Here is a 15,271-nt window from a genome sequence, read left to right on the forward strand (position 1 = left end):
GGAACTTATCCACTAAGCCACATCCCCAGCTCTTTTTTGTATTTTGAGACAGGGTCTCGCTGAGTTGCTTAGGGCCTTGATAAGTTGCCAAGGCTGACTTTGATCTCAAAATCATCCTGTCTCAACCTCCCGAGCCGCTGGGATTATAGGTGTGCACCACTGTACCTGGTAAGATTTCAGTTTTTAAAAACACCACATATTTTTTTTCTTTTCTCTTTTTTTAAAATTAAATTATTTATTTATTCTAATTTGTTATACACAATGGCAGAATGTAATTCATTTCATATTACACATACAGAGCACAATTTTTCAAGTCACTGATTGTACACAGTATTTTCACACCATTCATGTCTTCATATATGTTTAGGGTAATGATGTCTAATCATTCCACCATCATTCCTACCCCTTTGCCCCCTCTCTCCCAAAACCACATATTTTCCACTAAGAAGCATATTTCAGATATCTAGATCTAAACTAACACTACATTTTGTCATCACAGTCTAGAAAACTCATATAATCCAGTGAGTTAGTGGGAAGGAAATACTGACTTTAAATTGTTATCAAACGTGGCCCAAAGAAAGGCCCTTTATAGGGCATCTCCTTGAGGTCACAATCTTGTCACATTATTCTATAAGAGCTTCATTTTAAAATAGTGATTTTTTTTCAACTTATTCTGTTAAAGTGTTTGTTATAATTCTGGTTGCTGAGAGTTGGTTTGGTTATATTCTTCTTCTTTTTTCTTCAGAAAGGAAGACGGATTTTATTAAACATGTATATACATGTGCACTTTAAATTACCTTATATCATTTAATCAATAAGACAGCACTGTATAGACATTATTTCCTGTAACTTATGGAAAGGTTTAGTTATATTTTTCTTTCCTCTCTAATTATTCACTGATAAAGATTTTTGCTATTTAAAAAATACTTTTAAGCCAGGTGCAATGGCACACACTTGTAATCCCAGACACTCAGGAGGCTGAGGCAGGTGGATCGCAAGTTCAAAGCCAGCCTCAGCAACTTAGCAAGACCTTGTCTCAAAATAAAAAAAATAAAAAGATAAAAAGGGCTGAGGATGTGGCTCAGTGATTAAGCACCCCTGAGTTCAATCCATAGTACCAAAAAAAAAACCTGTGTGTGTGTGTGTATGTGTGTGTGTGTGTATATATATATGCTTTTAAAATCTTTTTCCTTTATTAGAACTCTATACATGGGCTGGGATTGAGGCTCAGTGGTAGACCGCTTGCCTAGCATGTATGAGGCACTGGGTTTGCTCTCAGCACCACATAAAGAAATAAATAAAGTTATATATGTTTAAAAAAAAAAACTGTATGCACATACCTACTTTTGGTTTTCTGAAAGGATCCTCATATAATTGTTACATAGAATTTCTATTCAATGACCATTTCATTACTTGTAGCATATAAGATTTTAAGAATTTTAACACAATCTCTGTTTCTTTTTAAGTTTCCATTTGGATCACTGTGGAGCTTTGCCCTGGTTTCTGCAGAAGACAAGTTTCAAAGGAAGAACATTTATGACTCATGCCACAAAAGCTATTTATAGATGGCTTCTTTCAGATTATGTCAAAGTTAGGTAAATTATTTTATTAGATTATATGGGCCTATGCAATACACATGGTTCAAGAGACAGATCATTTTGTATTTGAAATAAGGCACTCTCTTTATTCACAAGGATGGCAGTAATTTAGTTATTCCATAACAACCTATTGAATACCTATTGTGTATCAGTCCCTTCTGACTTTAAACTTTATATATAGATTTTACATTCTTTTAAATCTTTGTTAAACTGCTATAAATCATAAGGTATGATAGAAAGGTTCTATAAATAGCATTGTGTAATTTTATTAAAATTTAAGACCAGATACATTAAGCAGTGATATGTGCTAAATTCTTATTTTGGATTATCGTGTCAGAAAGTTTACTATCTCTTTTTTTTTCCCCTTTAGTACTGGGGATTGAACTGAGAGCCTAGCATATATTCAGCAGGTCCTCTATCACTGACCTACATCCCCAGCCCTTTTTATTTTGAGATAGAATCTTGCTAAGTTGCACAGGCTGGTCTTAAATTTGTGTAGCTGGAATTACATGCATGTACTATTCCATCCAGCAAAAACTGGCTAATGTTCCCAGAGGATATATTTACCAATTCTAAGAGTGACATTACTTCTCTGCCAGAAAATTTAGAGCATTTTGGTGAGACCCACAATACAAATTACTAACCTTCAAAAGCTGATTAATTCAAGGGTAGCTAAAACTCTGTTATTCTTTATATGTAAATACACAGGAATTGAAATGTTATTCTTAGTAATGGTAATGCTAGTTAACAAATAATGCCTATGACATGTAGGCTCAGTCCTCAGTTCTTAATATAAACTCATTTAATCTTTACACCAATTTCGGATGTTGAGAAATCCCATTTTATAGAAGATGAAACTGAGACACAGAGAGGTTAGGTGATTTACCTAAAATGGTCATAGTTAGAGGCAATCTGGCTCCAGAGTCTGTGTTCTTAACCACTATTCTCTTGCTGTTTTGGAAATACATTAACATAATTCAGGGGGGGAGAAAAGTTAAGTAGACTTTAGAGAACTCTTTTCCCACCAAACATGGTCAGTGCATGCATGTGTGTCATATCTCTTGGAAATGTTGGGGCAGAAAAAGAAGTTGAGATTATGCAATCTTAAAAAGAATATTTTGTTTTGCTAGGCAGGTGGGACAAACCTGTAATCCCAGTGACGCAGGAGGCTGAGGCAGGAGGATCACAAGTTCAAGGCCAGCCTCAGCAACTAAGCAAGGCCCTAAGCAACTTGGTGAAATCCTGTTCCAAAATCAAAAGGGCAACAGTACTTTGAATTTACTGTGTGCTTTGCTTTTACACTCAAGCTTTGTAGCTATGTACACTAAATATTTTTATTATAATCATAGCCAAAAAATACATAAAATATCTGACAGATTCTAAATAGCATAATCTGTATACTAAATTTTTAGGAAATCTTCATGGATATATCATCTACAGATAATTTCTTTGAGTTAAAAAACTTTAAAAAAAAATCTTACCCTTAATTCTTTTCTTGGCATCTTTGAAAATTTAGTAACATATCAGCAGACGACATGCTATATACTGAGACAGATTTGGAAGAAAGCATGGACAAAATTGAAACCATCAACTTCCATGAAGTTAAGGAAGTTGCAGGAATCAAGTTCTGGTGTTACCATGCAGGTCACGTCCTGGGAGCAGCCATGTTCATGATTGAGATCGCCGGCGTAAAGGTACTTTCTAGCTCTGGCCCTTTCTCCATAAGTGATATCAGTGCAAAACTTTATGCTGCCAAGTGGCATTAAAAATTCCCTAAGATTTGCAGAGTGCCAAATCACTGAAACACAAGTCAGCACTTTTCCTTTTAAATATGACAGTTTCTTCCTCCATTGTAATACAGAGTAAAATAAGCATCTCTAAGAATAAGTTCCCTAGCACACCACAGGATTGATTCTTTTTCAGTCACCATTAGGAAACTTGTTAGGGAAGAGCCATCTTCCCTAAGAGTCAGGGATTGAACCCAGGCATGCTTTACCACTGGGCCACATGCCCAGCCCTTTTTATTTTTTATTTTGAGACAGGATCTTCCTAAGTTGCTTAGGGCCTTGCTAAATTGCTGAGGCTGGCTATGAACTTGAGATCCTCCTGCTCAGCCTCCTGAGCCACTAGAATTACAGGTATGCACCGACATGCCTGGCGTATTTTTTGTATTCTTGATGACTGCCACTCTGACTGGTGTGAGATGAAATCTCAGTGTAGTTTTGGTTTGAATTTTTAGGGTACTTTTTGAAAATAACCCATTGCATAATATCTGGAAAGGTGGACTTGACTTTTTGTTTTCAAGTTTTTTAGATGATTTTTTACAACCTGATTTGAGAACCAATGTTCTAGTGTCATGTCTTCCTAAATGTATTTTATAACTGCTCATATATTGAAACTTTTATTTGTTGAATTCTATAATATATCAAGTTGCTCATCCTTGCACTTTGTCCCAGGCCACAAGAAATAAGCAGAAAAGAGTGAAAGTGCAGATTCGAACTTTCATTTGGAATTTGACGTGTATACTCTTTGACTTTATCTTTCATTTTAGACAATGTTCCCAAGTATCTCTGGAAATTCCTTTCTGTGCCAACATGTCCCTTTATCTTTGTGGGATAATTCTGAGATATATTATCACATTAAGTAGATTTAATGATTTAACTATGTCAGACATTTTGAATTAGACATAAGCATTGCATCTAAATTTTACCAGGTATAGGCTTTTATAAATTTAATTTTACTGTTAGATTTTACAAGATTAAAATATTCATTAGCAAAATGAAGCTTTCTCTGCTATACATGAGGACACATTTCTGTAATGCCAGCACCTCAGGAGGCTGAGGCAGGAGAATCCCAAGTTTGAGGCCAATTTAGGAAACTTAGCAAGATGATATCTCAATATAAAGAAAGAACTGGAGATATTGCTCAGTGGTAGAGTGTCCCTGGTTCAATCCCCAGTACTAGAAGAAAGAAAGGGAAGGAGGGAAAGAAGAGGAGAAGGGTGGGGAGGAGAAGACAGAAGAGACAAAATGAAGCCTTTCCCAAATCCTGTTTACAAATTTATCTTTTCACAGCTTTTGTACACGGGTGATTTCTCAAGACAAGAAGATAGACACTTAATGGCAGCTGAAATTCCTAATATCAAGCCTGATATTCTTATTATTGTAAGTAATAATGAATGTGTTATAATTAGTATAACATAAGCAGAATTTTTCTAGTGAGGAAGAAACATAATCTCATTTTCATAATGTTACTGGATATAAATTTATGGGCTTATAGTTTAAGAATTTATTTGGCTATTCTTTGTAGTTCTTTTCCACCCTCTTTTGTTGCTCACATTAGCTGTGGTCTAATGTTAGTGACGTTAGGCTGTCTCAGGTCATGATATTCTAGTTGAGTACTCCCTCCCTGTCTCCTAAGTACTTTGGCCTATGTCACTTCTCCCAAATTTGTAGGACATCTTAAAGATTGTTTAAAAGTGGTGTAGATGCACTGCCTTTGCCATGGTGACTGTCTTTTGGCCCTTGGCACAGGCTGCTGGTCACATTGTTCATCATATGTCCTGTCTACTTGTTAGGTTGTTAAGTACCAAGGAAGCAAGATAAATGACTGTGTGCTGAAACTCGTTGGGGACCTGGTGGTTGCAAATTCAACAATGTGTCTTGGAACAAGGTGTCAGGAAGTGGGAGAGGCCTTTTGAGCCTATAGTATATATAAGAACATCAAGTGCATTTGGTTTGGAATGAAAGAACTGTTCTCCCTCATCACTTCTAGAAGCTCCCACCTTCTCAGTTATGAGGGGCCAGTGCCCATTGCAGTCCCAGAGCCACATGGTGGGTAGATCAGAGATGGGACTCAGCTCATGCCCTGCTCAGCATATAAACTAACCTTAGTTTAAGGGCAAACTGAGTTTTTTGATTCTCAAAACAAGTAGTTATTCTTGTGATAGCTGGTGTTTTAGAGCGGTGCTTCTTGAACTTTAATGTGCTCATGTATTACCCGGTGATAGTTATAAAGACGGATTCAGAAGTTGTAGGCTGGAGCCTGAGATTCTGCTTTTCTGTTGTGCCTTAGGAGATGCCAGTGGGTCAGACATGGTAAGACGTTAGGGCATATATTTGAGCAAGAGTATAAGAAACAGTACTTGTTTCTGGTTTGAAGCTTTAACTTCTCTGAGGAGGAAGAGAAAAATCATAGCAAAATTATCTTGAGAGGAGAAGACATTTTTGTATATATGTGGACTTCTCCCTGATTTCATTTTCCAAAATGCTCCTATTACTTAGATCCAAATTCTAACATTCTTGTTTGCACTTCTTTCCAATTAATATTATAGTAATATATGTTCAAGTAAATGGCATGTTAATGGAGAAGTGAATCTCTTTGCCTCAGGATTTCATTAAGGTTTAACTTTTGAATTCTTTTGGGATCATTGGTCTTGGTCTCACATATCTAACCTGTTATTTAGGAATCTACTTATGGGACTCATATCCATGAGAAACGTGAGGAGCGAGAAGCAAGATTCTGTAACACCGTCCATGACATTGTAAACAGAGGGGGCAGAGGGCTCATTCCTGTCTTTGCCCTCGGAAGGGCTCAGGAGCTGCTGTTGATTCTAGGTATGCCACTTCCTTTGCATTTGGGTGTTTATCAGACTCTTACATCATTTTACCAAGACAAATGACATAGCCTTGTCTACGTAACCTGACCTTTCTGGGCTTTAGTTTCTTTCATTTAAAAGTGAGGATTTGATACCAGGTGTAGTAGCGCATACCTGTAATCCTAGCAGCTCAGGAGGCTGAGGCAGGAGGATCATGAATTCAAAGCTAGCCTCACCAATGAGACCCTAAGCAACTCAACAAGACCTTGTCTCTAAATAAAGTATAAAAAGGGCTGGAGATGTGGCTCAATGGTTAAACACTCCTGGGTTCAATTCCCAGTACCAAAAAAAAAAAAAAAAATGAGGATTTGGTGCTAGTAAGAGCCCAGAGAAACAGCAGCTCTCCCATTCTGGGACTGGGCTGGTGGTCAGCATGCCTTTCGGGATGCCATCAGTATCAGAGATCTTAAGATATGCAAACGTTTTTACAGCAGCTCGACTTCTAGGAAGTAAGCAAGATGTACAGAAAGTTTTGTCAGTAAGGGCATTCATTTTAGTTTTTTTAAAGAACTATCATGTCAGTTAATATCACATTGTAGAAAAAAGAAAACTAAGCTACTGAAGAGTTATTGCATATTTTCACATAGTGTAAACCAAAATGTAAGATTTAAAACTATATGTACTCTGATCCTAACTAGCTAGGAAACATTCAAGTGACTGGAAAGATTAAATCTGGATAGTGGGAAAATAATGAGTTCATTTTCTGCTTTTCTCTATTTTCCAAACATTGCAATGAGTATATATGACTTTTTGTAATAAGAGGAACAGTGGGTGTCACTTTTAACATACGTTTATGCTTAATAATCCCCTGTGATTCTATTTGAGGATAGTACTCTGGCAGAGTACCATAGATGCCTCATGTGTATATAACTTCTTGCAAAGAACTAGAAGTGGGTCACCTCCTAAGCTGTCACTGTGATGGCAATGATGAATATTTTCCCTTTTATGCTGAAAGGAAGAGAAGCAAAGAGAAGATGAAATCAGTGATCCCAAGTCAAAGGCAAATCTGACAGACACTTACGTTCTGGATGCTTAATTTCCTAAATCCTAATCCAGTCCAGTCGTCTTTTGGTTCTGATTGGTCCTCTTTCTAACTGCAGGTCAAATCAGTCCTTAGAGGACTTGAAATGAGAAGTCTTCATAACCAGTAAAGTGAAGAACAGGAGGCTGAGGCAGGAGGATCATGAATTGGGACAAAATAAGGTGTCGCCCTTCCCAGGGCTGCCAGCTGTGGCAAATAAAGTGTGGTTGTCCAGTTAAATTTTAATTTCAGATGAATAAAGAGTAACATTTTTAGTGGGGGTGTCCCAAATATTTAATGTTCCAATGCCAAAAATCTTTTGTTTTTTCTCAGAAGCTCAAGTTAAGTGGGTGTTTGGTATTTTCATCTGGCAGCCCCACTGTCAAAGCATGCATCATGACACGCTCAAGTGCCAGTGCTCTTTGTGTGTGGGTGGCTTTGCCCCTTGTCCTCCCAGGCAACAAGGCAAAGTAGAAAGAGGACAGCCATTCCAGTCACTGCTTTCACACATCATTATGTCCCAGCCATTCAGCCTGGGGCAAGTTGCCCGACTTTTTTTCTCACTATTCAAAATTTGTTCATAAAAATACAAAAAAGAGTAGGGCTGGGGTTGTAGCTCAGTTGTAGAGTGCTTGCCTTGCATGCGTGAGGCACTAGGTTCGATCCTCAGCACCACATAGAAAATAAGTAAATGAAATCAAGATATGTGTCCATCTACAACTAAAAAAATGTTTTTTAAAAAATACAGAAACAGTAGATTGTGATGTGATCTTTTAGATACAGTCGGCTTTACCCAGTATGTGAGAAATCATACAGAAAACGTCAAAAACTTTTGACACTATTAAAAATTTTAATTACATCTAAAAACCTAACAAGCTAAGCCAGGGGATGAACCAGGAAATATATTCACAACATGCATTACAGGAAAATTCCCTGTCCCTAGGTAGACAGATCACTAAGACATGTAAAAAATAACATTGCTGCCTATTCAGGGTTTTCTTAGTCTCACTTTTCTAATCTATAAAATGGAGATAAAGTTTTAAAAATTTAGAAATGGTAATTATAAATCACATAGTAGGCATTTAAGACATTTCCTTTATGTAGATGCATCTAGTACAATGAATCGTGTTTTGGCCATACTGCCTTATAAAATTGTGGGATTTCATGAGAATTTTCCCTTAAAATAAGCCTTCATTTGAAGATGTACAGCCCACAGCTTCATTTTCAGAAATGGTTTACTTCTTAGTTTTTTTAAAAAATGATAAAGTAATTATAATTTTTTAAGTGTTTAAAATCAGTTTACTTTTGGAAGTCATATTTTGTAATTAGCCTGTGATAAGTCTGAACTAGTAATGATATGTTTTTTTAAAAAATCATAACAAGATGTAGTATCTCTCTGGAATATTAAGTTATCGTTTATTATTCAGGATAAACTTACACCGAATAATTTGTAAAAGCTTCTACTTCTTTGGTCAGTGATCACAGCCTGTTTCTAGGTTTATTCCAGTAGTTAGAAATAAGTTTTGGATTTGTAACTTTAAGTTAGTAGAAACAGGATATTTTTTCTTAGAACTCTTTAAATAGACACGTGTACTTTATTTCATTATTGTGAATTTTAAAAAATTAGTTATGGGTACCAAGTTCTATTTGAATGACTTACTCACATGACAAACTGATGTTTTTTGTAAAATGGCCCCAGATGAGTACTGGCAGAATCACCCAGAACTACATGACATCCCAATATATTATGCATCGTCTCTGGCCAAGAAGTGTATGGCTGTGTACCAGACGTATGTAAATGCCATGAATGATAAAATCCGAAAGCAGATCAACATTAATAATCCCTTCGTTTTCAAACACATTAGCAATCTGAAGGTGAGTGCTTGTGGAAGGAAGGGGCACTGATGGGTAGAAGATGGTCAGTTCTCAGTGGTGGGAGGGCTTTTGAATCCCTCCTGCAGAAGTCTGGCTCTTCTCTAGTAGACTTCCTTTCCCTGCAGTACTTCAGAGCTTTAGCAGCTGGCATTTATTTTTTGCTTAACCAAATTTTGCTCCTGGCTCCATAGTTCTCAGTATTTGCAATTGCTGAATAACTTGGATCTCTTCTACCATAGGAATAAAAAACTCTGATAAGAAAAATATCTCATTTCAATGTAATTTTTTCTTTTTTTTTTTTAATGGTGCTCAGGATGGAACTCAGGGCCTTCTGTATGCTAAGCAGTTAGTTGCTTTACCACTAACCTACATCCCCAGGTCCCTAATCATCTTTTTGATTTGCACTACAAATTCCATATATGAAAATTCCCATATGTTCACTTTTCAAAACATTTAATAAAATCTGGTTTAATTTAGTTTAAAATGTATCATTTCATTCAAATTGATGCTTTCATAAAGTAATTAAATAAAGTAATTAATGTCCAAAATAATTTAAGTTGTAAATGGTCTTTAAATTTTAAATAGGCTTTGTCTGTAAGCTTTATTTTATAAGGTAACTAAGAATTAGAGCCACGTTTTCCCTAGGAACAGTGTTAAACTTTTTGTTAGATTTCCAAACATACTCAAAATTTTCATTAAAACTATTGTGAGTCTTCTGCAAAATTCTTTTAGGGTTCTTTTCCAGGATGGGTAAAAACCCTTTCACTCTTAAATTTCTGCCTGCTTGCACATTGGAAATGGTCCTCTTGGCCCTCGAGCTATACATAGAAAACTTTGAAGATCAACTGCTTTGTTTTCCTCTTTCTTAGCCTAAGGTGTTTAGGAGTTTGGCAGTTGGACTTAAAATGTGTACTTGTGTTGCCCAGCCCCTTCCATAGTATGATTAATCTTTTACCTTACTCTTATTCTTCAAAAATGAGGAATGCTTTGTCAAGTCCTAGTGGTTAACATGCTTTTGCCATCTTTTGTCTTTTTCAGAGCATGGACCACTTTGATGACATCGGTCCCAGTGTTGTAATGGCCTCTCCAGGCATGATGCAAAGTGGCTTATCCAGAGAGTTGTTTGAAAGCTGGTGTACTGATAAGAGGAATGGTGTCATCATAGCAGGGTACTGTGTAGAGGGGACACTTGCCAAGGTCAGTTATAGTCTCAGGGTACTGTGTTACTCCTAATCAGAGTTGCAAAGGTAGCAATATCCTCATATATTATTCCATTGAAGTAGTTCTTTAGCAAATACAAGTTTTGATTTCAAAAAATAAGGATAGGAGTAGGTAACTAGAGATGTTTGAAGGATGAAGAATTAGACATGGAATGTCACAACAAGTTCCTGAAGAGATTAGGGCATACATTGAAATGTGAGAAGTGGTCAGCTGGTTGCAAGTAAAAAGAAAAAAAAGGTTAGGAGCCTATTTGAGACAAATGCTTGAAGACCTTTATCTAATGAAGAGGTTTACTAATACAGATTGAATATCTCTTACCCAAAGTGCTTGGGACCAAAAGTGTTGGAGACTTTGGTATTTGGGGATTTGGGAACATTTGCATAGACTTCACCAGATGAGCATTCCTAATCTTTTTTGCATTCAAAAAGCATTGGATTTTGGAGCATTTCAGATTTTCAGAGTAGAGATGTTTAACCTGTGAAGTATTCTTAAAAACTGAAGAATGTGCCTGGTTGACTGCTCATCTTCCCATTGGTATACAAAGGCCAAATTTAGCTCCTAAGGGTGTGGACATTAGAGAAAAGTGTGCAAAACTTCAGAGGCAATTTATAAATATCCAACCATCCCATTTTCTTCTTACCATTAATATCTATTTTATCTAAAGAAATACAATATCATGGGGCTGGGGTTGTAGCTCGGTGGTTGAGCATTTGCCTCTCATGTATGAGGTACTGGGTTCAATCCTCAGTACCACATAAAAACAAATAAAATAAAGGTTAAATTCTTTAAAAAAAGAAATAAATACAATGCAGTTTCTCACTTGGATCATTTTCATTACTTTACCTTATATAAATCCTGATATTTGAAGTGACTACATAGCAGGAGAGTTAGGAATACAGGTTTATCTTTCTAATCATAAGAGTAATAATTTTCACTTGCCAACATTCCAAATACATTGAGTCTTAGATTCTTACTTTCTTGTTAAATGTTTACTTGACCAAGAAAATGAGTATTACTTACTAAGTTGATAATGATTTTTTGTACTGAAGGTTCTAAATTTAACATGAGAGTTATGGCTGCATGAAAAAAAATGGAAGTGTACCTTTTCTTTTTCTAATTGGATAGTTTGTTTTGTTTTCTTGTATTTAACAGCATATCATGTCTGAACCTGAAGAAATCACTACCATGTCTGGGCAGAAGTTACCACTGAAAATGTCCGTTGATTACATTTCTTTCTCTGCTCACACAGATTACCAGCAAACCAGTGAATTTATTCGTGCTTTGAAACCGCCTCATGTGGTTAGTCTCTGATTTTGAATTATAATATTTATGGGAGAGATTTATAATAGCTATGGGGGGAGCATACCCAAGAAATTGTAGCAGGCAATTTATAGATCAGGCAGCAGCTTTGAGCAGATCCTTTGCACTGCCAGCTGCTTATTTTGAATCTCCTCCATCCCTAGCTTGCTATGTAACCTGGGCACATTATTTAACCTCCTTGTAAATGGGGATGAATGAGAGGACATATCTCTAAAGCACTTATAGGATATGATTGAAATAATATTAAGTAGTGTAAGAATACTTTGGATAGAGGAGAAAGGTAAGTTCTTATAGTTAAAAATTCAAGATTTAAATAGATATTAAACATATTACTGTATAGCTCATTAGTATTACTCATATTTTTAAGTTTCATGTAATCATAAAAATAATGGTTATATGTTTTGGTGGAATTAGCGGAATAAACTGAAAATAATATGTATTCTTAAAAGGAGGAACACTTGTGGAACATGCATCTGTAGAAAATAGTTGAAGTTCCTTTTGTGAATATATTAAGTGTTTAATTCGGTGGCACTAACCACATTGTCGGGTTATACAACTGTCACCAGTCTTTATTTTCAAAACTCCATCACCTCAAACAGAAACTCTGTATCCATTAAACTATGACTTCTAGTTACCTTTTCCCTTCCACCCCAGGTTAGCTCTTATCTTCTGTCTCTCTGAATTTAACTATTTTAGGTATTTCATGTGAGAGGAATTACCACTTAGGATGTGTCCAAGATTTTTCCATGTTACAGCATGTTATTTAATGCTTTTTATAGCTGAGTAATATTCCATAAATATCATACTTTGTTTATCCATTTATCTGATGGATTGATAGATACTTAGGTTTTTCACCTTGCAGCTTTGAGTTTCATTTCCCCAAAGACTAAATAGAGAACATCTTCTTATGTACTCTTATTTTAATTCTTTCTAGCATGATCGTCCACACAGGAATTTGCCACTGGCCCTTAATGAGCAGATTTTTTGATGGAGAAAATCATTCACCTCCTTAGTGTGTAGCTTGTAGAATTTGAGTACAGTGGAGACGCCACCTGTGTGTTTTCTGGTATTTGTGCTTCATAGACATTCGCTAGGATCTTTAAGCCCAGGAGGAAAATCTGTTTTCTCTTCCTCCATTGTCAGCACCTCGTCCTCAGCCCCATTTCATCACTCCAGATTCTATCTCTGCTTACAGTTTAAGTTTTTGGGTTGAACTTGATACCTACCTTTATCAATAACCAGCTCTATCAAAAGTATAGTTACGGGTTGGATGTGTAGATCGGTGGTAGATTGCTTGCTTCACATGCATAAGGTTCTGGGTTCAACTCCCAGTACTGCAAAAAAAAGGATAGCTTTGATAAAATTATAATTCTCATAGTGTTGGTTGTAGTAGTTGATAATAGGTAGCATTTATTGAATGCTTGTCAAGTGCCAGGTACCATATTAGTGTTTTGTTTTGTTGGTACCAGGGATTGAACTCAGGGGCACTCGACCACTGAGTCACATTCCCAGCCCATTTTTGTATTTTATTTAGAGACAGGGTCTCACTGAGTTGCTTAGGGCCTTGCTAAATTCCTGAGGCTTTCTTTGAACTCATGATCCTCCTTTCTCAGCCTCCTGAACCCCTGGGGTTTCAGGCCTGTACCACTGCACCTGGCATATTAATGTTTTATATGAATCCACTTGTTTAACTATCACAACCAACAGCTGATTTGGGTTTTTTTTTTTTCGGGGGGCGGGGTATTTGTTTGTTTTCTGAGACTGGGGTCTGGCTGAGCTGCTGAGGCTGGCCTCTTGAGTAACTGAGATTTAGATGCAAGTGCTACCACACCTGCCTCCAATATCTGTTTTGTAAATAAGAAACCAAGATGTTAAGTAACTTAGCCAAGGATACACAAATAGTAAACAGTGGGGCCAAGATTTGTGTCCATGTCCTAGGTGCTAAACCTCTGCATAGGAGCCATGTTGGCCATGCTTCGTGAGTCAGACGAGAACCTTCTACCATTGCTCTAGAGGCAAGGAGTGACCTTTTTGTCAGCAGAAAGACTGGTCGCCAGTATGATAGTTGTAAAAACAGAAGGGGATATCAGGATATCCCACCCCCCACCTTCACAAAAGCTTCATTTGAAAGTCTTAAAATTAAGTTGGGTGTGTTGGCCCACACATAATTCCAGTGACTTTATAGAGACTGAGGCCAGCCTGGGGCAACTTAGTGAGACCCTGTCTCAAAATAAAATAAAAAAGGACTGGGGGTGTAGCTCAGTGGTGGAGCACCCCTGGGTTCAATCCACAGTACTATATACACAAAAAGTCTCAAACTAGGAAATCTGAAGAAAATTTCCTGAGACAGCAGGAGCAGTAGTAGTAGTTTAACCATGTGCATCTAAAGCTGGCAGAGGCTGTGGAGGTTACCTGGTCCAGATCTTTACAAATGAGAGCACAGACACAGCTAGAAATGTAGAAAAAAGTCATGTATCTTTGTAGTGATAAAGAAGTTTCTTTACTCTCAAAGTAGTTCTGCATAACTTTTAAAGCCAAGCAGAATGAAGAAATCTGTGTAAGTTTGGTGAGAGGTCCTTAAAAGCAGCAATGTCTCATAACTTCAGGGGTATCTCTAGTTCATGAATTTAGTTAATGAAGTCAAGGGCCATTATTTATTTCAATAGAGGATGTTTCCTGTGCTTTTTAAAAATTTATCTGGTGGGGCTGGTGTTATAGCTTAATGGTAAAGCATTTGCCTAGCATGTGTGAGCACTGGGTTCAATTCTCAGCACCACATATGAATAAATAAAGGTCCATTATCAACTAAAAAAATTAATTAAAATAAATAAATGAAATTTATTCTATGTAGATTCTAGTCCATGGAGAACAGAATGAAATGGCCAGACTGAAAGCAGCACTGATTCGAGAATATGAAGATAATGATGAAGTTCACATAGAGGTTCACAATCCTCGGAATACAGAGGCTGTGACCTTAAACTTCAGAGGAGAAAAACTAGCCAAGGTAAAGGGTGGTGGCTTCTATTCCTGGCTGTGTGTTTTCTTCTTAAGAAAATGGACCTTCTTTAATGAAATCAAGATGAATACTCGTTTCTACTTAGTACACTACAAGGATGTTATCCTGGTGCTTTTTGTTCTACTAAGTTATTTCTTCAGATGGGAAATTTCCAGGTAGATTAGGTCTTAATACATGGAATCTGACAGCTCCCCGATCCAAAGCCCCAGCTTCTTCCCCTCCCCGTGTTGGAGGGTAAGTGTGCTCATGACTGTATGCCACTCCTCTGCCGTGATGTTCTGCCCTCCCCTTATCTAAACACAGTTATGTGGATATAACAGAACCTATTTTATTTATTTTTATGTGATGCTGAGGATCAAACCCAGGGCCTTGCACATGTGAGGCGAGCGCTCTACCACTGAGCCATAACCCCAGCCCCAAATTAATTGTTTTCAGGGTGAAATATACTTCCAGAATTTAAAATTGAAATAGTTAAGGAAAACATTACCTGGCATGAAAGAGGGATTCATTGGAAGAAGCCTGCATTTTTACCTCTGTTGATCAAAAATCTTTTGAAGATACTT

The 15,271-nt window shown here is 36.9% G+C and overlaps 1 protein-coding gene across 3 annotated transcripts in view; it reads left to right on the plus strand.

Moving 5' to 3' along the window:
* Positions 1-15,271, plus strand: part of Cpsf3 (cleavage and polyadenylation specific factor 3) — a 35,815-nt gene that overhangs the window by 6,212 nt on the left and 14,332 nt on the right. For 2 of the 3 annotated variants that reach the window (XM_027937829.2, XM_027937830.3), the window contains exons 4-11: positions 1,467-1,595; positions 3,115-3,292; positions 4,673-4,762; positions 6,064-6,214; positions 8,976-9,151; positions 10,190-10,348; positions 11,525-11,671; positions 14,544-14,696. In XM_027937829.2, coding sequence (XP_027793630.1) covers positions 1,467-1,595; positions 3,115-3,292; positions 4,673-4,762; positions 6,064-6,214; positions 8,976-9,151; positions 10,190-10,348; positions 11,525-11,671; positions 14,544-14,696 — 1,183 coding nt within the window. The remainder of the gene's footprint in view (positions 1-1,466; positions 1,596-3,114; positions 3,293-4,672; positions 4,763-6,063; positions 6,215-8,975; positions 9,152-10,189; positions 10,349-11,524; positions 11,672-14,543; positions 14,697-15,271) is intronic. The other variant, XM_034636018.2, reaches the window with a different exon arrangement.

Source organism: Marmota flaviventris, chromosome 14 (genome assembly GCF_047511675.1).
Source record: "Marmota flaviventris isolate mMarFla1 chromosome 14, mMarFla1.hap1, whole genome shotgun sequence".
NCBI classification, from domain to species: Eukaryota; Metazoa; Chordata; class Mammalia; order Rodentia; family Sciuridae; genus Marmota; species Marmota flaviventris.